Below are 24,972 nucleotides of genomic sequence, written 5' to 3' on the forward strand. Positions count from 1 at the left end.
TCAGTCATGTCTGACCCTTTGTGACCCCATGAACTGCAGCCTGCTAGTCTCTTCTGTCCATGGGAATTCTCCAGGCAAGAATACTGGAGTGGGTTGCCATGCCCTCCTCCAGGGTGTCTTCCCAACCCAGGGATTGAACCCAGATCTCCTGAATTACAGGCAGATTCTTTACTAACTGAGTCATCAGGGAAGCCCTACAACTTCCTGGGAAGAACTACACCAGGGAAGAACTACAACATAAAAGTGTTAGGTGAAGCTGCTATTAACAAATAAACACAAACATATAATTGCTCAAATGTAACAAAAGTTTAATTCTTGTTCACTTAACAATCCAGAGTGGGTATTCAGGTCACCAAGAAATTTTTCTATTAATACTTTCAACATATTGTTTCCAATGTTCCTTTGGTTGTCATCATTCTTTCCCATGGAAAGGAATAAAATAAAATTTGGAAATTTTGGAAAGGCAAATAAAATTTGGAAGTGCACACATGAAGGTTCTATGGGCAAGTCCTGGAACTGGTGTTTGTAACCTCTGCTCCCATTCCACTGGAAAGAACTTTGTCAGATGGCCTAACCTAACTGCAAAGGAAGCTGGGAAATATAATCTAGTTAGGTGCCCAAGAAGGAGAGTAGAACAGACTTTGGTAGATAGTTACCTGTCTGCAGTTGATTTCTGAACAAACATAAAAAAGACAACAATGTCTGTATGGTATGTATAGGGAATCAGAGTTTATAGAAATGCTGGGGGAACATACACTACTGCTATTGGAGAAAAAAATTCTCAACCAAATCACTGTGTTTACATATCTTCCAATTTATTATATAAGTGTACCTTGGAAATATTGCAGGTTTGGTTACAGACCACCACAGTAAAGCAAGTATTGCTATAAAGCTAGTCATACAAACTTTAAAAAATTTCCCAGTGCATATAAAATTCATTTACATTGTAGTTTATCAAGTGTGTGATGGCATTATGTCTGAAAAATATATGTTGAATATGTATATATCTTAATTTAAAATATTTTATTGGCTAAAATGTTAGCCATCAATTGAGCCTTCAGGAAGTAACAATCTTTTTGCTGGTGGAGGGTCTTGCCTTGATGTTGATGGCTGCTGACTGATCAGGGTGGTGTTTGCTGAAGACTGCAGTGGCTGTGGCAATTTCTTAAAATAAGACAACAGTGAAGTTTGCCACATCAAGTGATTCTTCCTTTCATGAACAATTTCTCTGCAACATGCGATGCTGTATGATAGCATTTTACACACAGTAGAATTTTCAAAATTGGAGTCAGTCCTCTCAAACCTTGACACTGTTTTATCAACTAAATTTATGTAATATTCTAAATTCTTTCCTGTCACTTCAACAATCTTCACAGCATCTTTACCAGGAGTAGAGTCCATCTCAAGAAACAACTTTCTTTGCTCATCCATAAGAAACAACTCCTCATTTATTAAAGTTTTTTCATGAGATTAGAGCAATCTGCTCACATCTTCAGGTTCTATGTCTAATCCTAGGTCTCTTGCTATTTTCACCATATATGTAGTGACTGCCTCTACTGAAGTCTTGAACCCTTCAAAGTCATCCATAAGGGTTGGAATCAACTTTACCCAAACTCCTGTTTATGTTGATATTTTGCCCTTCCCATGACAGCAATGTTCTTAATGGCACCTAGAATGGTGAATTCTTTCCAGAAGGTTTTAAGCTGACTTTGCACAGATCCAACAGAGGAATCACTATGGTAACTATAGATTTACAAAATTTTTAAATTGTAAGACTTGAAATTCTAAATATCTCCATGCTCCATGGGTTGCAGAATTGATATGTTAGCAGGCATGAAAACACATCAATCTTACTGTATATCTCCATCAGAGCTTCTGGGTGACTCAGTGCATTTTCAATGAGCTGGAATACTTTGAAAATAATCTTTTTTCCTGAGCAGTAAGTTTCAACAGTGGGCTTAAAATATTCAGGAAACCATGTTGTAAACATGATGTGCTGTCATCCAGGTTTTACTGTTCCATTTACAGAGCACAGGCAAAGTAGATATAATGTACATGGGATTATCAGAATGGTAAATGAACATTGGCTTCAATTTAAATTTACCAGCTGCATTAGCCCTTAACAAGACCCTGTCCTTTGAAGGCAAGAACTGACTTCTCTCTATCTATCAAAGTCCAAGATGGTATTGTCTTCCAATGGAAGGCTGTTTCATCTACATTGAAAATCTATTGTTTAGTTGAGCCAACTTTATTAAGCATCTTAGCTAGATAGTCTGGATAACTTGCTGCAGCACCTGTTATAGAGATGACTTCTTTCCTTAAGCCTCATGAACCAATCTCTGCTAACTTCAAACTTTTCTTTTGTAGCTTCCTCAACTCTCTCAGACATCATAGATTGAATAGAGTTAGACTTGCTCTGGATTAGGCTTTGGCTTAAAGGAATATTGTGGTTTGTTTGACCATCTATCCAGTTACTGAAATGTTTGCATAGCAACACAGTTGTTTTGCTTTGTTATCACTCATGTGTTCACTGGAGTAGCACTTTCAGTCTCCTTCACAATTTTTTCCCTTGCATGCACAATTTAACTGGCACAAGAGGCCTAGCTTTTAGCCTTGTCTCAGCTTTCAACACACATCTTCCTCACTAAGTTTAATCATTTCTAGCTTTTGATTTAAAGTGTGAGAAATGTGGTCCAGTGATTAGGACTCTGCACTTCCACTACCCAGGGCCTAGGTTCCATTCCTGGCAGGGGAAATAACTAACTAAATAAGTAAATAAAGTGAGAGAAATGTGATTATTTCTTTCACTTAAACACTCAGAGGCCACTGTAGGATTATTAATTAGCCTATTTTCAATATTGTTATAGGGAAGAATAGTGAGGCCTGAGGAGAGGGGGAGTAATATGGAAATGGCTGGCCAATGGAATAGTTAGAACACACACAATGATTATCAATTAAGTTCACCATTTTATACGAATGGAGTGGCACTCAAAAACAACTACAACATTAAAGATCACTGATCACAAACCACCATAACAAATGTAACAATGATGAAAAAGTTTAAAATACTGTGAGAATTACCAAAATGTGACAGAAACACAAAGTGAACAAATGCTGTTTGGAAAATGGTGCCAATTGACTTGCATGAAGCCGAGTTGCCACAAACAAAAAAAGTTTGTAAAGAAAACACCCTGTGGGATGGGATGGGAACAGAGGAGGGATGGGTTCAGGATGGGTAACACATGTACACCATGGCTGATTCATGTGAATGTATGGCAAAAAGCACCACAATATTGTAAAGTAATTAGCCTTCAATTAAAATAAATAAATTAATTATATCTACTACTGTGGGCAAGAATCACTTAGAAGAAATGGAGTAGCCATCATACTCAACAAAAGAGTCCAAAATGCAGTACTTGAATGCAATCTCAAAAATGACAGAATGTTCCCTGTTCGATTCCAAGGCAAACCATTCAATACCACAGTAATCCAAGTCTATGCCCCGACAAGTAACACTGAAGAAGCTGAAGTTGAACAGTTCTATGAAGACTTACAAGACCTTCTAGAACTAACACCCAAAAAAGATGTCCTTTTCTTTCTTTTTTTTTATACTGATTGATTCATTTATTCTTCATTTACTGAATATGTGTTTCTTTTTTTTCAGTTTTTTATTTTTTTTAATTTTTATTTATTTTTTATTTTTTATTAGTTGGAGGCTAATTACTTCACAACATTTCAGTGGGTTTTGTCATACATTGATATGAATCAGCCATAGAGTTACACGTATTTCCCATCCCGATCCCTCCTCCCACCTCCCTCTCCACCCAATTCCTCTGGGTCTTCCCAGTGCACCAGGCCCGAGCACTTGTCTCATGCATCCCACCTGGGCTGGTGACCTGTTTCACCATAGATAATATACATGCTGTTCTTTCGAAACATCCCACCCTTGCCTTCTCCCACAGAGTTCAAAAGTCTGTTCTGTACTTCTGTGTCTCTTTTTCTGTTTTGCATATAGGGTTATCGTTACCATCTTTCTAAATTCCATATATATGTGTTAGTATGCTGTAATGTTCTTTATCTTTCTGGCTTACTTCACTCTGTATAAGGCGCTCCAGTTTCATCCATCTCATTAGAACTGATTCTGTCCTTTTCATTATAGGGGACTGGAATGCAAAAGTAGAAAGTCAAGAAACACCTGGAATAACAGGCAAATTTGGCCTTGGGGTACAGAATGAAGCAGGGCAAAGGCTAATAGAGTTCTGCCAAGAGAACGCACTGGTCATAGCAAACACCCTCTTCCAACAACACAAGAGAAGACTCTACACATGGACATCACCAGATATTCGACACCGAAATCAGATTGATTATATTATTTGCAGCCAAAGATGAAGAAGTTCTATACAGTCAGCAAAAACAAGATCAGGAGCTGACTGTGGCTCAGATCATGAACTCCTCATTGCCAAATTCAGACTGAAATTGAAGAAAGTGAAGAAAACCACTAGACCATTCAGGTATGACCTAAATCAAATCCCTTATGACTATACAGTGGAAGTGAGAAATGGATTTAAGGGACTAGATCTGATAGACAGAGTGCCTGATGAACTATGGACAGAGGTTCATGGCATTGTACAGGAGACAGGAATCAAGACCATCCCCAAGAAAAAGAAATGCAAAGAAGCAAAATGGCTGTCTGAGGAGGCCTTACAAATAGCTGTGAAAAGAAGAGAAGCAAAAAGCAAAGGAGAAAAGGAAAGATATTCCCATTTCAACGCAGAGTTCCAAAGAATAGTAAGGAGAGATAAGAAAGCCTTCCTCAGCGATCAATGCAAAGAAATAGAAGAAAAAAATAGAATGGGAAAGACTAGCGATCTCTTCAAGAAAATGAGAGATACCAAGGGAACATTTCATGCAAAGATGGGTTCGATAAAGGACAGAGATGGTAGGGACCCAACAGAAGCAGAAGATATTAAGAAGAGGTGGCAAGAATACTCAGAAGAACTGTACAAAAAATATCTTCATGACCCAGATAATCACGATGGTGTGATCACTCACCTAGAACCAGACATCCTGGAATGTGAAGTCAAATGGGCCTTAGAAAGCATCACTATGAACAAAGCTAGTGTAGGCGATGGAATTCCAGTTGAGCTATTTCAAATCCTGAAAGATGATGCTGTGAAAGTGCTGCACTCAATATGCCAGCAAATTTGGAAAACTCAGCAGTGGCCACAGGACTGGAAAAGGTCAGTTTTCATTCCAATCCCTAAGAAAGGTGATGGCAAAGAATGCTCAAACTACCGCACAATTGCACTCATCTCACAGTCTAGTAAAGTAATGCTTAATATTCTCCAAGCCAGGCTTCAGCAATATGTGAACCCTAAACTTCCAGATGTTCAAGCTGGTTTTAGAAAAGGCAGAGGAACCAGAGATCAAATTGTCAACATCCGATGGATCATCAAAAAAGCAAGAGAATACCAGAAAAACATCTATTTCTGCTTTATTGATTGCCAAAGCCTTCAAATGTGTGGAAAATTCTGAAAGAAATGGGAATACCAGACCACCTGACCTGCCTCTTGAGAAACCTATGTGCAGGTCAGGAAGCAACAGTTAGAACTGGACATGCAAGAACAGACTGGTTCCAAAAAGGAAAAGGAGTACATCAAGGCTGTATATTTTCACCCTGTTTATTTAACTTATATGCAGAGTACATCATGAGAAACAGTGGGCTGGAGGAAGCACAGGCTGGAATCAAAATTGTTGGGAGAAATATCGATAACCTCAGATATGCAGATGACACCACCCTTATGGAAGAAAGTGAAGAAGAACTAAGGAGCCTCTTGATGAAGGTGAAAGAGGAGAGTGGAAAAAGTTGGCTTAAAGCTCAACATTCAGAAAACTAAGATCATGGCATCTGGTCCCATCACTTCATGGCAAATAGATGGGGAAACAATGGAAACAGCGATGACTTTATTTTTCTGGGCTCCAATATCACTGCAGATGGTGATTGCAGCCATGAAATTAAAAGACACTTACTCCTTGGAAGGAAAGTTATGACTAACTTAGACAGCATATTGAAACGCAGAGACATTACTTTGTCAACAAAGGTCCGTCTAGTCAAGGCTATGGTTTTTCCAGTGGAAAAACTATGGATGTGAGAGTTGGACTCTAAAGAAAGCTGAGCCCCAAAGAATTGACGCTTTTGAACTGTGGTGTTGGAGAAGACTCTTGAGAGTACCTTGGACTGCAAGGAGATCCAACCAGTCCATCCGAAAAGAAATCAGTCCTGAATATTCATTGGAAGGACTGATGCTGAAGCTGAAACTCCAATACTTTGGCCACCTGATGCCAAGGGCTGACTCATTTGAAAAGACCCTGATGCTGGGAAAGATTGAGGGCAGGAGGAGAAGGGGACGACAGAGGATGAGATGACTGTATGGCATCACCGACTCAATGGACATGGGTTTGGCTGAACTCAGGGAGTTGGTGATGGAGAGGGAGGCCTGGCATTCTGCAGTTCATGGGGTCGCAAAGAGTCGGACATGACTGAGTCACTGAACTGAACTGAACTAACTGAATTAATTAAAAAAAAAAAACACAGTATCTGCAAAGCACAATAAAATGGGTATGTCTATAATCCCATCTGTACCTTTGTTTATTCAAACTGTTTTCCACAGTAATTGTAGAACATCATACTGAAAGAGATGATTTCCTCATGGCCTGGCAAGGTTTAGAATTTTTTTCCCCTTTTTTTTCCTAGTCTATCTTTATGACCAGAGTGGCCTTGAGAAGAATAAAGCCTTTATGCATTCTCTCTTCCATCCCATATTTCCCAAGGCCATCATAGTTATGTCTTATGTTCCCTAGAACACCAAGGAATAGTTTTGATCCCTGAAAATACATACTATTCCCATGGAAAAGGAGAGAAAAGCTAATTCAAAGGGAATACAGAGAGAGAGGTAGAGAGAGACACTTACTAAGTAGTTTCAGAGTAACTAATATAAAAGATCATTTTTAAGCCTATATCACAGATCTGACAATCATAGTTCACTGGAAAACAATTCAAAAATAACAATAATGACAGATAAAAGATTTCCTGAAATAGATAAAACCTCTTTCCCTGAATGCAGTAGTCAACCAGATGTCCCCCATGAAAGAGGTTCTTATATTGTTATTTATTATATATTCACTGGAAGAGTCTTCATTCTTTACAGACTGGAATTATAGTTCTCAGTACAGTCTGCAAACCTGTCCCTGCATGTTTGTGTGTATACATTTAGGTATAGTTCACTCTCCTCATACACATATTCATCACACTTCGACTCTCCTGGTGAGAGTAGCAATATCTTTTGGGAACTGAACATGTACAAAGCCTGGTCAGACTTGGGTAGCTGGAAGACTGAAGTCTGAGAGGGAAGCAGATATGAAAGTGAGAGGTATGAAAATTAGGAGCACGAAGTACACCCATATACAAATGGTGAAGTAAATTCCATTAAGATATAGGCACTCATTACTGAACCTAGAGAGAATTCCACTCTGTAACAGACTTTTCAGTTCAGTGGCTCAGTGATGTCCAACCCTTTGCAACCCTATGGACTGCAGTACACCAGGCTTCCCTGTCCAGCACCAACTCCCAGAGCTTGCTCAAACTCATGTCCATCAAATCGGTGATACCATCCAAACATCTCATCCTCTGTCATCCCCTTCTCCTCCTGCCTTCAGTCTTTTCCAGCATCAGGGTCTTTCCTAAAGAGCCAGTTCTTCACATCAGGTGGCCAAAGTATTAGAGCTTCAGGTTCAGCATCAGTCTTCCAATGAATATTCAGGACTGATCTCCTTTTAGCAAAATGCAAATACTTATACTAAGGATACTTTTAGATGCATCCATTATTATCTTAGAGGAAACAGCTGTCAAGCTAGCAAAGGTCAAGGCCCTATAGGGACTAAAATCAAGCTAGACAGGAAGGGGATGAAAAAGCGAAAGTAAGATAATGGAGGTGGGGAGAGAGGCTGAACAAGGAGAACAGAAGCTATGAAAGAAACATGTTTGTTTCTTCATAAATTTGATTAGGTCCATCTCCATATCTTCAAGTTTCCCCTTTTTCTGCAGATTTCTCATTCTATACTTCATTTCCTAATCACTGTTCTTTAATTCCTAATCCAGAGAGGATCGATCTAGTAGACTGGAAGATACAGAATCAGTGTGAAATTTCTCGGCACAAATAGAAGAAGTATACAAAATGAAAGCCAAATAATAAACAGGAAAATATGAAGTACAGGCAAACATGTATTATGGCTCTTTTTTCCCCATTAGAATGCTTTAATCTCAGTTTGTTTTCACATCTCAAGTAACATTCACAGTCAAAGTTATATTAGACAATCGTTAGACTAGAAAAAACTAAGACATACCAGAGAAAGAACATTAAATTTATATCTGGGAAGACTGAGTTATAAACTCTGCCCATTACACAACATATCCTAAATTAAACAAAAAGGAAATTGGCAATGAAACTTCCAAAGAAGGAACTTGCTTTAATGGGGGGTGCGGGGACACCCATGCCTTGAAACTCCTGAACATTCTAGAAATCTTGAGGTTTTATTTAAAGTTTCATAAATCTACCATTTGCATTTTAAAATATTTTCAAAATTATCAACTTTTTACAGCTTAAATATTTCTTATCCTACTTTCCTAGAAATATATGATAGGCATTTTTATATGTCATGACCTGAAAAATTCTAATTAAAATAGAGATCTTGTTACTAACGTCTTTTCTACCCTTGTTAAAATACTACATACACTATATTATTCTTGGAAGGCACAGATCATGACCATAATTAAGGAAATGTTCTTCAGAACACAAGTCTTTTTGGATGTTGTTTATTAGTGTGTAGCCAGCTGTGCATGCAGTTCCATGTCATAATGTTAGCTTAATTTCCTTGTTCATTAGTTTTTTCTTCTCTAGGGAATTTATTTTTAGTGTCTATTGAAATCAGAGAGTTCAGTGGAATTGGATATCATAAATAAAAACAGCTTTGTCAGAAAAACAAAGAAGTTCAAGAAAAAGGAAACACTTGATTTGTCTTGATTGGGGCTAATATAGCAAATCCTAAGCTTCTAAAGAACGAGAAACATTTTATCTGCTGCTTAAGGTTCGACCTGTGGGTTGATTTTCTCATTTGACTGGGAAATTAAATGGTTCTAGTCACTTCATAAAGCGTTATCAATGAGTAGGTACACACATCTTTTAAGAACAGGTCTTCCCTAGAATTTTAATTCAAGTTTGTTCAGATATGCCAATGTATAGCCCCAGGGAACAACTGATTGATTCCTTCCTGGTTATCTTTTAAGTCAAAGGACATATCTTGCAGGCCTACTTGGAACCTGTATTGTTCACATCACTCCAATCTACTCCCTGTGATCCAAATATGAATATGTGAAAAAATGGAAGAAAAAAGCTTAGAAGGAGGAAAAAATCAACAAAAATTACAATAGAAAACTATAAGTAACTCAAATTCAATATATGTGGAACTTAGCTGTAATGTTCCAGATCTGCTTCTCCTACTCCCTTCCTTATATTGGTAAGGGCATCACCATTAATATGATTCAAGTCAGAAAGTCTAGAATATACTTGACTTTCCCTCCAATGCCTATATGTAACCGCTCATCAACTTCTGTTGATTTCACCCTAAAATGTCTCTCATATTAGTCCCTTCCTCTCCTACCCACTGCCACTGACCCAATCTGTGTCCTCAACATTTCTCACAAAAACCTGTCTCAGATTTCTTGTCAATCTTGTCTCCAAAAGCCCAATATGAATATCCCTTTGCTTAGAAACGTTCCTTAGCATCATTTCTTACAGAATCATGGCTAAATTCCTTAGCATGGAGTTCAGGGTTTTTTACTACCTATCCTAGTCTACCTTTCCAAACTTAGCTCCCAGTCACTCATTTACATGCATCTTATATGCTAGCACTCAGGACTTTTTTTCTCACAGCTAAACCATATAATTTCAGGCCTCTACCTTTTTTCCCCCCTCATGCTTTCTCCCCCCATCACTTTCAACCACTAATAAACCCTAACTCATCTTGAAAGACTTAATTTTCAAATATCACCTTTGCTCCACAGCTTTCCCTTATCTCCTCCACAGCCTCCATCTCCACTCTCAGTTCCGTTCAGTCACTCAGTCGTGTCCGACTCTTTGCGACCCCATGAATCGCAGCACGCCAGGCCTCCCTGTCCATCACCAACTCCTGGAGTTTACTCAAACTCATGTCCATCGAGTTGGTGATGCCATCCAACCATCTCATCCTCTGTCATTCCCTTCTCCTCCTGCTCCCAATCCCTCCCAGCATCAGGGTCTTTTCCAATGAGTCAACTCTTCGCATGAGGTGGCCAAAGTATTGGAGTTTCACTTTCAGCATCAGTCCTTCCAATGAACACCCAGGACTGATCTCCTTTAGAATGGACTGGTTGGATCTGGTTGCAGTCCCAGGGGCTCTCAAGAGTCTTCTCCAACAACACAGTTCAAAAGCATCAATTTTTCAGCGCTCAGTGTTCTTCACAGTCCAACTCTCACATCCATACATGACCACTAGAAAAACCATAGCCTTCTCTAGGCACACATAGATGATTGCTCCCTCATGTATGTTTCTATAAGCAATTCTCTTACAGTTCTTGTCAATTGATTATCATCTTTTGATTATTTGTATATACCAGTGATGGCTTATTGCCTGTTTTTCACATCCCTGCTGGGTATACATCACCATAGTCTATACCAAATGACCCTATTCACCCACAAGCTGTGGCTGATTAGACCAAAAGGGAAATAGTGCTTTAGAATAGATAGATCTGGGAGTCACACTAACCTAGTGGTCAAGCTTGACCTCAATAATAATGGAATGGCTTGACATAATATGCATCCTAATGTGACGCTGTGAGAATTATACACACTGCTCATGTTATCTTCTCACTAGATATGTTTCGCCAGTGGCTCAGACGGTAAAGGAAGATCCCCTGGAGAAGGGAATGGCTACCTACTCCAGTATTCTTGCCTGGAGAATTCCCTGGACAGAGGAGCCTGGCGGGCTATAGTCCATAGCATTATAAAGAGTCAGACACAGCTGAGCGACTAACACACATCATCTTCTCACTAGAGATGTTTCACCTGAAAGTAATCATAAGGAAAACTTCAAACATATCCAGAATGTAAGACATTCTGCAGAACATCTACTGGACTCTTCCATCCAGAACATCTGGACTCTTCAAAAGAATTAGTGAAATGAAAAAGAGGTAATAGGAGCCTCACATCTACTCTGAATCTTTAGAGCTATGAGTCAAACCCCTTAGAAATTCAAGCCAGAAAATAACTTCCTCCCTTGAATCCAAGACTCAAATCCTCTTAGAAGTGCAATGGACCTACAGCTGTTTGTCAACACCTACTAAAGGAAAAGCCAGGATTTCTTATAACTGCCAAGCAGCTTAATTCACACACCTGTCATTTCTGTATGAACCTAAGTTCACTTAGCTCTCTATTCACCTTCTACCTATTCTTTTCACCTGACTGAATCTACCACTGATCTCTATCTCTTACTTTTCCTTCAAAACCTTCAGAATATTTTAACTATGCTACAACTGAAGTTTCTTCACTGACTGCAATTTCCTTCTCTTTGATTTGAACAGGTTTATCTCTGGATAATATTTCTCCTGCTATACTGTCAGGTAGAGGCTATTATTTCTCCCATATTCAATTTACCTCTGGGTAAGTGATGGGACCTTAGTCTCTGTCTTCCATAACTTCTACCCCATTTCAGTTGTGCACTTCCATAACAACCCTCTGGACCTTTCAGTCAGTCACCCAGAACTAATTATTTCTGAAATAAATTTGTCACTATACCATTTGAGAATATTTTCAGGATTCTCACCCCTACCAATATCAAGACATCAGTTCTTCAACCATCTCACAGACCCATCTACTTAATCCATATAAACCTTTTGTCTTTGCTTTTCTTTCCTATAAAATTTATATTTCATGTTCTAACACTTCAACCTTCTGTTGTCAATTATCTTCAACTCCCACATTTTGTGGCACCAAACTCCCACTGCCTTCTGGCTTCCATTCTTTCTGGTGAGTGGAATCTGGTGAATCTTATTAAGGTTCTTTTGTACATAATCAGTCATTTTTTACTTGCTGTTTTCAAGTTTCTCTAATTTTCCTTTAACACTTTGATCATGATTTGTCTTGGAGTGTATCTCTTTGAGTTTATCCTACTTGGGATTTGTTGAGCTTCTTGGATGGGTAATGTTTTCATCAAATTTGAGAAGTTTTATGTGTAAGTATGTTTGATGGTGTCCAACAGGTTTCTATTCATTTTTTTTTCATCTTTTTTTTTCTGTTCCTCACACTGGATAATCTCAACTATCCTATCTTAAACACATCTGATTATTTCTTCCACTAGCTCAAATCTGCTTTTGAGACTGACTCTAATGAACTGCACTTTTCAACTGTGAAATTTCTATTTGGTTCTGCCTTATAAATTCTCTTTATTGATATTCTCTATTTGGTGAACATCATTTTCATACTTCTTTCAACTCTTGATACATGGTTTCCTTTGATTTTTTTGAACATATTCTTTTTTCATTTATTTTTATTAGTTACAGGCTAATTACTTCACAATATTGTAGTGATTTCTGCCATACATTGACATGAATCAGCCATGGATTTACATGTCTTCCCCATCCCGATCCCCCCTCCCGCCTCCCTCCCCATCCCATTCCTCTGGGTCTTCCCAGTGCACCAGCCCTGAGCACTTGTCTCATGCATCCAACCTGGGCTGGTGGTGTTTCACCCTTGATAGTATACTTGTTTCAATGCTATTCTCTCAGAACATCCCACCGTTGCCTTCTCCCACAGAGTCCCAAAGTCTGTTCTGTACATCTGTGCCCATTATACAGAGTGAAGTAAGCCAGAAAGATAAAGACCAATACAGTATACTAACACATATATATGGAATTTTTAAAAATGGTAATGATAACCCAATATGCAAAACAGAAAAAGAGACATAGATGAACATATTTATAATTGCTTATTTGTATTCATTGACTTGTACTGGTATATCAAAATTCAGGGCTTCCTCAGTAGTTTCTACTGACTACACTTTTTATGTGTATGCACCATAATTTCCCATTTCTTTGTGTGTCTTGTAATTTTTTGTTGTTGAAAATTAAACGTTTTAAATAATATAATGTGGCAACTCTGGAAATCGGATTTTCCTTCCCCAGGGTGTGTTGTTGATATTTGTTTAGTGTCTTCCCTTAACTAATTCTTCAGAGATTATATTCTTTGCCTTTTGTGGCCACTGAAGCCTCTGTTCAGATAGCTGAGTGGGCAGCTAATGACTGAATAGCAGTTACCTCAACCACCTCAAACTAGTAAGCCTCCTACCTTTTACTGAGGTAGGTTTGTTGACAAATGCCTTCAATATTAGCAGTTAACAATCCCATCTTAGCTTTTATTTCCTGCTTTTGCAGAACTTCAAGATCAGCCAGATAAGAGATTAGGTGTTCTCAGTTCTTTCTTGGGTATGTGCTCAGATGTGCACATATTTATGGCAATCTAGATCCCCAGGGATACATCAGACCTTTTCAAAGATCCCCATGGACATTTCATTCCCCAGATTTTTAAGTTTTTTGCCTGCTGCCTGTTTGTCCCATCTATTGATGCCCCCTGAAGAGACTGTGATGTTAAACAACTGCCTCTAATTTTTTTTTTTTTTAATGAAAAGTGTCCTAAGGATAGGCTTTGCTCATCAAGCAAGCCCAGAGTCAGGTCAAACAAAAGCCAGTTCTGATAACGAGGATTGCCTAGAGAAATACCAAAAGGTCAAATGTTCTGGGAATGAGGCTCTTTGGGGAGCTCCAAACCCATTCTGTCCCTTTTTATGTATGCAAGCTGTAGTTATTCACAGCTCACATGGTCCTGAGATTATTGGTTTTCAAGGCTACCCCACGGCTCATGAAAGGAGAATGGAAACAGGGCAAGTCAAAATTTCATAGTGATTACTATTTTACTGAGATTCATTCATTTCTCTTAAATAAATGCTCCTTGGGTTGTCACAAGGCTTTGGTAAATTTTCAGAGTTGTGAAAAGAGTTAATTTCAACAAATTTTGCTGTTCTCATTTTCTATGAAGGAACTGATTTCCAGAGATCCATACACTACCAGTGTGGAAGGGCTTCTCTCATCATCCTTCTATTTTGATTGACTCTTTTTCTCAAACCATTCCTCTTCTTATTTTAGAATATTTTTTTCTTTAATCTTTTAGTTGCTACTATATATTCTTATACATGCTTAAAGTCCAAAGTTAAAAAATAAAAATCTTACCTTCTCCTGAAAAGATAAGCATCATAGAACCATAACTCAACTTACACTTTCCTCTCAAGGTATGTTAAATAAGGTCTGGTATTTTATCATATATAGTCTTTTTAGCCACCACTGTTATAACAGTCAATTTTTATTCTGATTTACCCATATGTTTAGCTTTATCCTTATTTATCATTTGTTCTTGAATCTCAGATGATCTCACATCATTTTCTCTCTGCCTAAAGTGCTTCCTTTAAAGTTTTCATTAATGTGATTCTATGAGTGGTAAACAATCTTAGTTGTTGTTGTCAGTCATTTCTGACTCTTTGGGACCCCATGGATTGCAGCATGCAGACTTTCCTGTCCTTCACCATCTCCCGGAGTTTGCTCAAACTCATGTCCATTGAGTTGGTGATAACATCCAACCATCTCATCCTCTGTAGTCCCCTTCTCTTCCTGCCTTCAATCTTTCCCAGCATCAGGGTCTTTTCCAGTGAATCAGCTCTTCACATCAGGTGGCCAAAGTATTGGAGCTTCAGCTTCAGCATCAGTCCTTCCAGTGAATATTCAGGGTTGATTTCCTTTATAAATAATTTGTCCTAGTTTTTAAAAACCAGTCTGACTATACAATTCTAGGTTGATAATGATTTTCTAATAGATACTGAGGATATTATTCTACTGTCTTCTAGCTTTCATTGTTGTTTTAGAGAAATAAGTAATCAGCATAATCACTGATAGTTTGTAGCTCATTTCTCTCTTAGTGCTTTGTCTTTTGCTTTTCCTCTGGCATTCTATAGTTGTAAGTTTGGATATCTATTTATTTTGCTTGAGATTTGTTGGTCTCTTTAAGAATTATAATTTTTTTTTATTCCATTTTGGTAAATTTCAGGTTTCTTCTATTCAAATATTCCCTCGCCCATTTTCTTTTACCTCTTCTTTTGGAAATCCCATTATAAAGATTAGACCTTCCCCCTTTTATCTTCCATGTCTAAATTTCTCTTTTCCTCACTTTGATGAATTCCACATAATTTCTTCTTCACTCTTTCTTCAGCTACCTCTGTGCTCCAAAATCTGTTCACTGAATTTTTTAAATGTAGTGATTATAACTTTATTTCTAGATCATTTTGATAGTTTTAAAAACATTTGTTTGGTCTCTTTTATAGTCTTTGGTCCTTTATTCATACTGTCAATTTCCATATTTAATATTTCCAAACACTTTCACAAATCTTTTATATTCTGTGCTCAGTAATTTCAACATCTAAAGTCTTTTCACTTCTTAGTCTATTTTCTATTATCTGTGCTGAACCCTTGTTTTCTTGTGGTTTGTTTTTGAAATTTGACGGAGTTTATATTCTATAGGACTCTGAGAATTTGTCATTGAAGATTCAGTCCTCCAGAAGAGAAACTATTTTGCTTTGTTCAGTTACCTGGAAACATTACCAATCTGAGTACATTTCAATTAAACTCTGTGTTTGAGGCTTTTGGAATATACACAAAAAAAATTGTGCAATAAGTTACAAGCCCATGCTGGAGATGGTTAATTTGAGGTTTTAAATACTTATGAGAGATTTTTTTTTTCTTTTCCACTTAATGTCAAAGTCAAGCAAGGCAAGTTTCCTTTTACTCCTTATTACACAACCTTTTGAAGTTTAAGCTTTATGCCACATTCTCCTTTTGGAATGCCAACTTTGAAAAATCTCAGATTTTATCTCTTATTCTCAAGTCCCATGCAACTGACAAAACAGAATTTTTTCAGAAAACATCAAGCTAATCTGCAGCTATTATGCCTTATTATCGGCTCAGCAATGTCTTCAGCAGTATATTTATTTTATTTTTGTAGTATGACCTCATAACTATTATTTTATATATATATATATATAATCAAGCACTTTTAAGGAGGTGGATGGTTCTCATGTTATTTCAGTTATAATAACATGGGAAAAAGACTATCTTGAAGTACTGTTCTAAACATCTACATCTCATTAAAATATGTGAACTGCACTGATACCAATATTCCAGACAAATTTTTAACTCTTATTTTTGCTTAATAAATATTTTTCATAAATAATTGAAATGAATTAAGCTAAGCAAAAGTAGCTTTTCATGGCATGTCTAAAATATGTGGAAACTAACTACAGGCACCCTGAAACTTTAGGAACACCTACTTACCATTATCTACATGATTTTTAAATCAATCATATCTGTATATCAAGCATTCCGCCACATTTTCATCATAACCAGGAGCCTAGAAACATACAGGTAAATAGAGGGAAGTAAGTGAATGAGAATTTCAAAGTATTTTGGTCTAATTTGTCAGTCTGTCTGAATTTGTTAAAGACTTGGCAGAAACTAAGCTGGCCCAAAATAGGGCTCATTACTAATAATACTGTTAACCAAAAATTGCATCTTCAGTGCTTTCAGGTTCCTGGGCAATGTACAGTGAGATTAGTAGGCAGCTTCCTGTGGCAGTTTATAGAGCAAATTTAATTTCTTTTTATGGTTTTTCCTGGCAGGCAAGTCAGGGAAAGTCTTATTTTTAATGTATTTTATTCCTGAAGAAGTTATTTACAAAGCTGCTCATGATTATTTGTGATTAAGAAATGTACCTAGGTCCTTGCTACTCAAAGTCTGTTCCACAGACTATCAGCAACAACCTCACATAAAAGCTTGTTATAAATGCAAAATCTCAGACTCTTCCCAGACTTACTTGATCGGTTCATTTTAACAAGATTTCCAGGTAAATTGTGTGCACATTAAAGTTGGAGAAGCACTGACCTAGGTGACTGTGATAGGTTTGTAACTGGTTGACAAATTACATTCAGTGTTGATTGCTATCAAGTGAATAAGATCTCAACCAGACTACCACATTCATAAAATGCTGAACATCACAATGTATAAAGACTTACATGAAGACATAAATGGTGTGATTATAAAATTCTGGACTGCAGAATCAAAACTCAAAAAATATTTTGGAAAGGTTTGACAAATAACAAGATAAAATGTATTGAGAAGAAATGTAAAGGTTCAAAAACTAAACTGTACAAATACAAAAGAGGGGACTTTGGTTTAATAGTAGTTCATACATAAAATACCTAAACAAGACTTCCAAAGGTCCTGTCAATGATGGAAAACTAGCAAGATTACTAGCTTTTTTCCCCACTAATTTTCAAGAAACTATACAGATAAACATAGACCCAAATAACTAATTTTAAGAAATCCCTGAAAACACCCTGTGAAGGTGTGACAGGGGGCTGAAGTCTGTGCAAAGGTTAGTTGGAGGCAGCAATGAGGGGAACACTTAGGAAAAGAAGAGGTTTATGTTTTGGTTTTGTCTCTAGTCTGCATCTCCTTGAAATACACATTACACTACAGTAATGAGAGCAGGTGCACATAACCATAAGTCCAGCCAAATAAAATATGAGGTTTAAAAAAATCATTATAAAGAAATATTTATCCTATGAATACAAAGTTGAGTCAACATCAGAAAATCTGTTAATATAAATCTTTGCATAAATAGACTATTGGATTAAATTACAATTGATGCAGAAATATATTTGGTAAGGTTCAACATCTATTTATGATTATTTTTAAAAGCCATGAAAGCTGGGTACTTGATAAATGCTCAAAAACTTATAGAAAATATTATCCTTAATGGAATAACATAGTTATATTTCCATTAAAACCAAAATGAGTACAAAGCAGCCAGCTATCACTGCAGTTTAATATAGTATTGCAGGTCCTGGACAATGTTATAAAAATACATAAAATATAAAGAAGTTTAGGGATTAGAAGGAAGACCTTAAAACTATCATTATTTGAAAATTATATGATCATATGCATAGAAGAATGTGTAGAATTAGCAAATCATTAAAACTATGAAGAGTTAAGCAAGACTTCCATATACAAAATCAATAGCACTTTCCTATGCCAGCAACAATCAATTAATAGAATTTAAAATATACCATTCACAATTGCATCCAAATAAAAAAAACTTAGGCATTAACTTAATCAGGAAGGCCTAATGCCTTTATGGAGAAAATTATTAACTCTAATATAGGAAACAGTTGAGCTGAATAGAGATACATTCCATGCTCTTGAATGGGAAGACCTATTATAAATATATCAATTGTCTCCACATTAATATTTAAATTCAATGTAATCTCAACCAAAATTTCAGCTGATTTTTAAAGAAAGTAAATAAATGTAATAAAAATGTACACAGTGTAATAAAAGCCCACAAATTGCTATGCCAACCTGAAGAAAGGTGAAGAGTCATAATAACATTTTTACTTTTCAAAAAACTGATCTTTTTGCAACAAATGCAGAACAAAGTACAGTTTATCCCTCTTCTTAAAGCCTTACCTCTCCAAGATTCCAATTTATCAATTTTCTAAATATCTCCAAATTGTCCTTTCTCCTCTCCGTTCTCTCTCCACCTCTCAAAAATACTCTTTAAAAAACAGAAATGGCTTCCTTTTAACTATTACTTAACTGTCTATTTTCACAAAATTGAAGACTTAATAACTACATAAGAATTTTACAGAAAATAATGAAAAACTTTTGACTGTGAATATATAGATTGGAGCCATCGATGAACTACGCATGGGGCTTCCCTGGTGGTTCAGTAGTAAAAAATTCGCCTGACAACGTAGGAGACACGGGTTTGATCCTGGGTTGGAAACATCCCCTGGAGAAGGAAATGGCAACCCACTTCAGTAATTTTGCCTGGAAAATTCCATGGACAGAGGAAGCTGGCAGAGTTGCAAAATGTCAGACACGACTTAGCAACTAAACAACTGATATAAATCTTACCAGCTAATTTTCAAATAGCATCAAAAGTACCTAGAAACAAGTACAGCAAATAGTGAAAATTTTCCTGCTACTTTATAATTTGTTTTAAAAAATACTTTTGATTAACATTTTCATAGGCCAAAATTACCAGAGCTTCTGAGTAATATTAATGATTTATCTGCAACAGGACCATAAACATAAAAGCATTATATTTAAGCTAATGTGAAATATTCTAAAACACAGAGAAAGATTTCAGAGTTAACTGCTTTAGAAATAAATTATTTTAAAAAATATAAAATTTAATGAAATACATTGTTTTTTACATAGACTATTTTACAAATCTATGGAATGGATTTATCAGTTTTCTCCACGAAAATGTAGCATACAATCATTCAAAATAAATATAACTATTTTTTAAAGAAATATGACTGTCAGAACCAACTAGCAGAAATGAATAGTCAATGACAAATGTAGTACTGAGAGGTAAATTTCAAAAATCAAACTTTCAAAATATGAGCATGAAAAACAATTAAATTTTAATAGGTGGCAACCTCATTGACATCAGTCTTACAAATGTTTTTGCTGATCTGACTCAAGGGAAACAAAAGTAAAAATAAACAAATGAGACTACATCAAACTAAAAAGCTTCCACACAACAAAGGAAATCATAATCAAAATAAAATGGCAACCTCCTGATGGGGGAAGATATTTCCAAATCACATATCTGATAAAGGGTTAATATTCAAAATAAAGAACTCATACAACTCAACAGTAACAAAAAAAAACTGATTAAAAATATGAAGAGGATCTAAATAAGACATTTTTCCAAAGACATACAGATAACCAACAAGTACATGAAAAGATGTTCAACATCACTAATTATTAGGGAAATGCATATCAAAACCAAAATGAGATATCACCTGTCTGTAAGAATGGCTATTATTTAAAAGGCAAGAAATAATAAGTGTTGGCAAGGATGTGGAGAAAAGGGATTGTACATTGTTGGTGGGGTAGTAAATTGATAGAGCCGCTATGGAAAACAGCAGAGAAATTCCTCAAAAAATCAAGACTATAACTAAGATATGACCCAGCTATTCCACTTCTGGGTATTTATCTAAAGAACACAAAACATTAATTTAAAAAAATATATGCACCCCTATGTTAACTGCAGCATTATTTACAATAATCAAGATATGGAAATAAACTAAGCATCCACTGATGGATGAATAAAAATATGGTTTATATACACAACAAAATCTACTCAGCCATAAAAAAGAATGAAATTCTGCCATTTACACAACAAGGATGGACCGTGAAGGTATTATGCCAAGTGAAATCTAAAAGAAAATAAAACAAAAACAAACTGATAAGATTTCAAGATCAGATTAGTAGTTTATCAGAGGGTAAGGGGGTGGGGGAAAGGCAATACAGCTGAAGTGGGTAAACTGTATAGTGATGGATGGAACCAGCTTTGTGATGGTGATCACTTTGTAGTATATGTATACATTTGAATTATAATGCTGTATACCTAAAGCTTATATAATGAAAAAGAATCATAGCCCTAGGGTATAATTTCAATTACTACTTTATAAATTATACATTACTTTGTATTTCTCTGAATTAGAAGTGACTGAGATATCTAAAGAAAGTTTTAGAAAATTCAACTTGCTAACTGAAAAATCTATTTTTTCCATGTATTTACACATGTACATAATACATTTCTTATTTATTTAGGTAGCTACTTGATGCATACTAATAGAGCACAGTACAAATAACTTTATTTCTAACTTTGAATGACAGGAAGCGCAGAGAGTCCCGTACAGGATTAGGATGAGATCATTTTGTAAAGATATCCGAAGAAACCATTTTTTTTTTTAATGAAAACATTGCCTACTAAAAATACCATGATGTACAGAAAATCTAGACTAAACTTACTTTGAATATCCTCTCAAAGTCTATTTTTCCATACTAGAGAACACAGACACAAGATATAAAATACCTATAGAAAATGGATGCTGTGATATTAAGAGAAGAGGTAGAAAGGGAAAAAAGAAATCTCAGACTTTAATTTTTTTGTTCAACTTTATACACAGTTTGCATTGGTAATATACATTTAGTGTTCCATTTATTTTTAAATGCATCAGAAAATCAATCATGATAGATCTGTGACCAATACAAACATTTCTGAATTCAAAAAATTCAGTTAGAAAAGTCAATAAACTAGCACTTCTGTAAAGATAATTATTAAACAAATGGTAATGTGTTTTTACTCCTTATTTCAGTTCTAACATATCCAACATCACTTCTTTCTTGTGCCATACAGGAATAAAATTTAGCAGGAAGTAAGCTATCTACTGTATGTTTTAGGGCCTAATAAAATATTTTAGTCTGATTACTTAACATTCTTCAAATCACAATCCAATTCAAATAATGATAATCATTCCTTACTGAATAACTGGTGAAGTAAATATATAATAACCATAAAAACTATTTTGAATAAATTTTACACTTACTCAAAAACTACTAAAAGAAATACATCAGAGACTTTGTATAATGTTTGCTTGGGTACTATGCTGTGAAACTGCCAGAGAAGTGTTCCTTTTTGTCACTCAGTAAATAAAACTGCCATGGTATGGACCTCAGATAGACCCATCTTAAATGGAACTTTGCTTTGCAATAAAGAATGTTACAGAGGTTCTGGTGTATTTTCTCTTTAAAGTAATAATTAATTGACAAGTAAGTGAAATGCAATAAGGAAATGGCCTATAATTTCACTAATATTTCAATGATACAAAACATGAAAATACTTGTAAAATAATTAACATCTAGATTAATTAACAGGAGGAATTTTACAGCATAACTATGAAAGCAGTATGAATGATTGCTGTAGCTTTTTAATGATCACTTTATTTGTAACACTGTCAAATTTTTACATTAAAAACTAATAACTAAGGTACATATTTGTAATTCTTACTTTATTACCCAAGTTTTCACTAGAGAGAGAGGTTTTTATCAACAACTTATTTTAGATCCAACTGAAAAATAACTAATTAGCTCAAATATTTAAAGTAATAAATTACCAATAATTTAATTTTTAAAACTTTTAGTCATAAAAAGCTTTAATTCTTTAAAAGCTTTGATTTGACCCTTGGGAAATGTAAAGAACACATCTGTTTCCTAAAGCCAAAACTTAATTATATGGCTTCATGCCAACTGATCAAAAAAAGTAGAGTTGCTCTAAAACCAATCCTTATTATATCATTTGGCACAATAGTTTTTACCTTTTATATATATCATCAAAACACCCAGGCCAAAATTTCTAATAAGTTGCATCCATATTAAGAGGTAACAAGTGCAAATAATCACATACTTAAGATATGATACTTGCTTGACTACTACAAAAGTAATTATAGTTAAGTTTTTCTATAGGAAACTGAGTTATTCATTACAGTAATGTTTTTGAAAAATTCCTGCACTACTACCAATGTAAGTTTATCCATCCTTAAATTAAACAAGGACTTTATATAATAGTATGCTTATGAAAAGATTTAGAGTGGTCTATATTATTTCATCATGTTAATTGAGGATCAGTTAAGATTTACAGGATCCACAAATGGACATATTTTCTAATAAAAACCTATTCCTCAACTGCTGCTCTCTGAATCTGAATATAACCAAAGGCAGCATACTGATGTAGTAACGTTTCTGAAAGTCAAGACATAAACCCAAACTTTGGCAGTTTTATCAAAATGTCCTTGATAATTAAATACTCTGCTAGTTCTCAAAAACCTTACTGCTTTGTGTAACATTTTCAATACAGAAATAAAATACTCTTCAAATAATACATTTCAAAAGATGATTAAGTTTTGCAAAATTAAATAGCATAAATTAAGCATATTAACATCGTTTTTCTGACAACATGAAATAACCAGTTTAAGAAAACTGCAATGGACTAAATAAAGAAACACAAATGTCACAATGTGAGGCACATTTATCCTCACATATTACTGAACTTACAAAATCTACTGAAATATTTTAAAATTCCATTAATACATTAAAAAAAATTTCAAAAATTCTTAAGACTATATGAGAGTCATCAATTACACAGGCACTTCACATGTAAACAATCTACAGTACAACTGAAAATATTTTGGCACCAACCTATAATACTAAAAGAATTCAATATAAAGCCAGAGTTCTGTAATTTCTACTCACTTTTTTTCTATAAAACTAAGACCAAAGACTGAAGAAATTATGTATAAACTAGAATCACAAGTATATTAAATAACTCAAATATAGAATTAGTTTTAAATTGGTAAAAAAATGATTACCTTGTCCAGATGTTTACCAGTATGCTATGATAAAAAAATTAAACCTAATGTGATTATTAAATTGAAATCACATTTTAAACTTAGTATTAATCTGATTATTGAAAAATAATCAAGATTATTAGCTAACTTAGTAAAAAGAGAATTTGAATTTACCAAAAACTCTTAGTAAATTGAGTTTTTTGTAAGAGTTTGTAACTCTTAGTAAATTGAGTCTAAGTTTTCCCTCAAAAGAAGTTTGGGCAATTCAAAATTGAATTTTGATGTTTTAACATGATTTTTCTTAAATCTAAGGCTTGAATAATAAAATTATTTTTGACTAGGCATCCTTATTCATAAATTTGAGATATCTGAAATCACTTCAAATAAATGAAACTAGACATTTAGGATTTTTAAATGTTATGTCAAGCTGTAGAAAGCTGAGATGCCTTGGTTGTAGGTAATTCAAGAAGAGCCTGAACTGTGACACCAACTTTCACAAGACCTCTTTCTTCCAAAATATGATGAGGCAAACAGAGTCTTTCCTGAAAAAAACAAAACAAATGATATTTAAACATTTGCTTTTTAATAGTACAGCAAAGCCTCAGTAAGTCAGAACTGGGTTTTTAAATCATGCTTTTTATAAAACTCTAGGTAAAAATTATACAATTCTAATGAAATAAACTTTAAGATGTCTGCTTCAATAGATTTTTATGGTATAGAATTCTATTTTATGGGCTGCATTTTTATCTGAGGTTGATCTGATCTACACAATAAGAAAATATTTTTAAGTGAGACAGTGGTGCTAGATGTTCCCTAAGCCCTTGTGCTAGAGCAGAAAGAGCACTATGTTTCCAGCCAAGAGATCTAAGGGCCATATAGAGTACTAAAGGTACTAAAATTCCCTGGGATACTGTTTTTTCATCCTGAAAAATGGAACTGTGTGAGAAACAAATAGAAGAATCTATATATGGAAGCATTTTAAGCATTTTGTAACCTGTTCAGTCCTATACAAAACTAGCCACTCTGGTTCCTTCTACCAGTTCTTAGGTTCCATGGTCTGTGATGTATATAGCACTTCAGTACTTTTTTTGTCGTAAGGTGACTTCTCTCCAGCTTCTAGTGATGTTGTATTGCTTCTTAGTTCAAATAGTCTAGAATTTGATAAATAACAACTGTCTTCTCTTCTAAGTCATTATATATGCTATTTCTTCACAATTGTATGAGAAAGAGGGTTTAGAGACAACTTTGCATTAGGTTTCATTAGCCTTCAGTGATCCTCTTTTAACATTCTTAACGTTTCCAAGGGTTCTGTCTTCACCCTCTTCTCTTTCTGTACTGTATCCTCTCTTTGGTATTCTCAGTTCAGTTCAGTAGCTCAGTCGTGGCTGACTCTTTGCGACCCCATGAATTGCAGCACGCCAGGCCTCCCTGTCCATCACCAACTCCCGGAGTTTCTCAAACCCTCATCAAAATCACAAGGATTTTAATTGAAGATTTGCATGAATGTGCACAGCATCA

The 24,972-nt window shown here is 35.3% G+C and overlaps 1 protein-coding gene across 2 annotated transcripts in view; it reads right to left on the reverse strand.

Moving 5' to 3' along the window:
• Positions 1–20,818: 20,818 nt before the first annotated feature.
• The window catches only part of LRCH2 (leucine rich repeats and calponin homology domain containing 2), a 107,394-nt gene continuing 103,240 nt past the window's right edge, over positions 20,819–24,972 (reverse strand). For both annotated transcript variants that reach the window (XM_061136380.1, XM_061136379.1), the window contains one exon: positions 20,819–23,996. In XM_061136380.1, the coding sequence (XP_060992363.1) occupies positions 23,877–23,996 (120 nt within the window). In that variant the 3' untranslated portion in view covers positions 20,819–23,876. The remainder of the gene's footprint in view (positions 23,997–24,972) is intronic.

This window comes from Dama dama, chromosome X, assembly GCF_033118175.1.
Source record: "Dama dama isolate Ldn47 chromosome X, ASM3311817v1, whole genome shotgun sequence".
In the NCBI taxonomy this organism is placed as follows: Eukaryota; Metazoa; Chordata; class Mammalia; order Artiodactyla; family Cervidae; genus Dama; species Dama dama.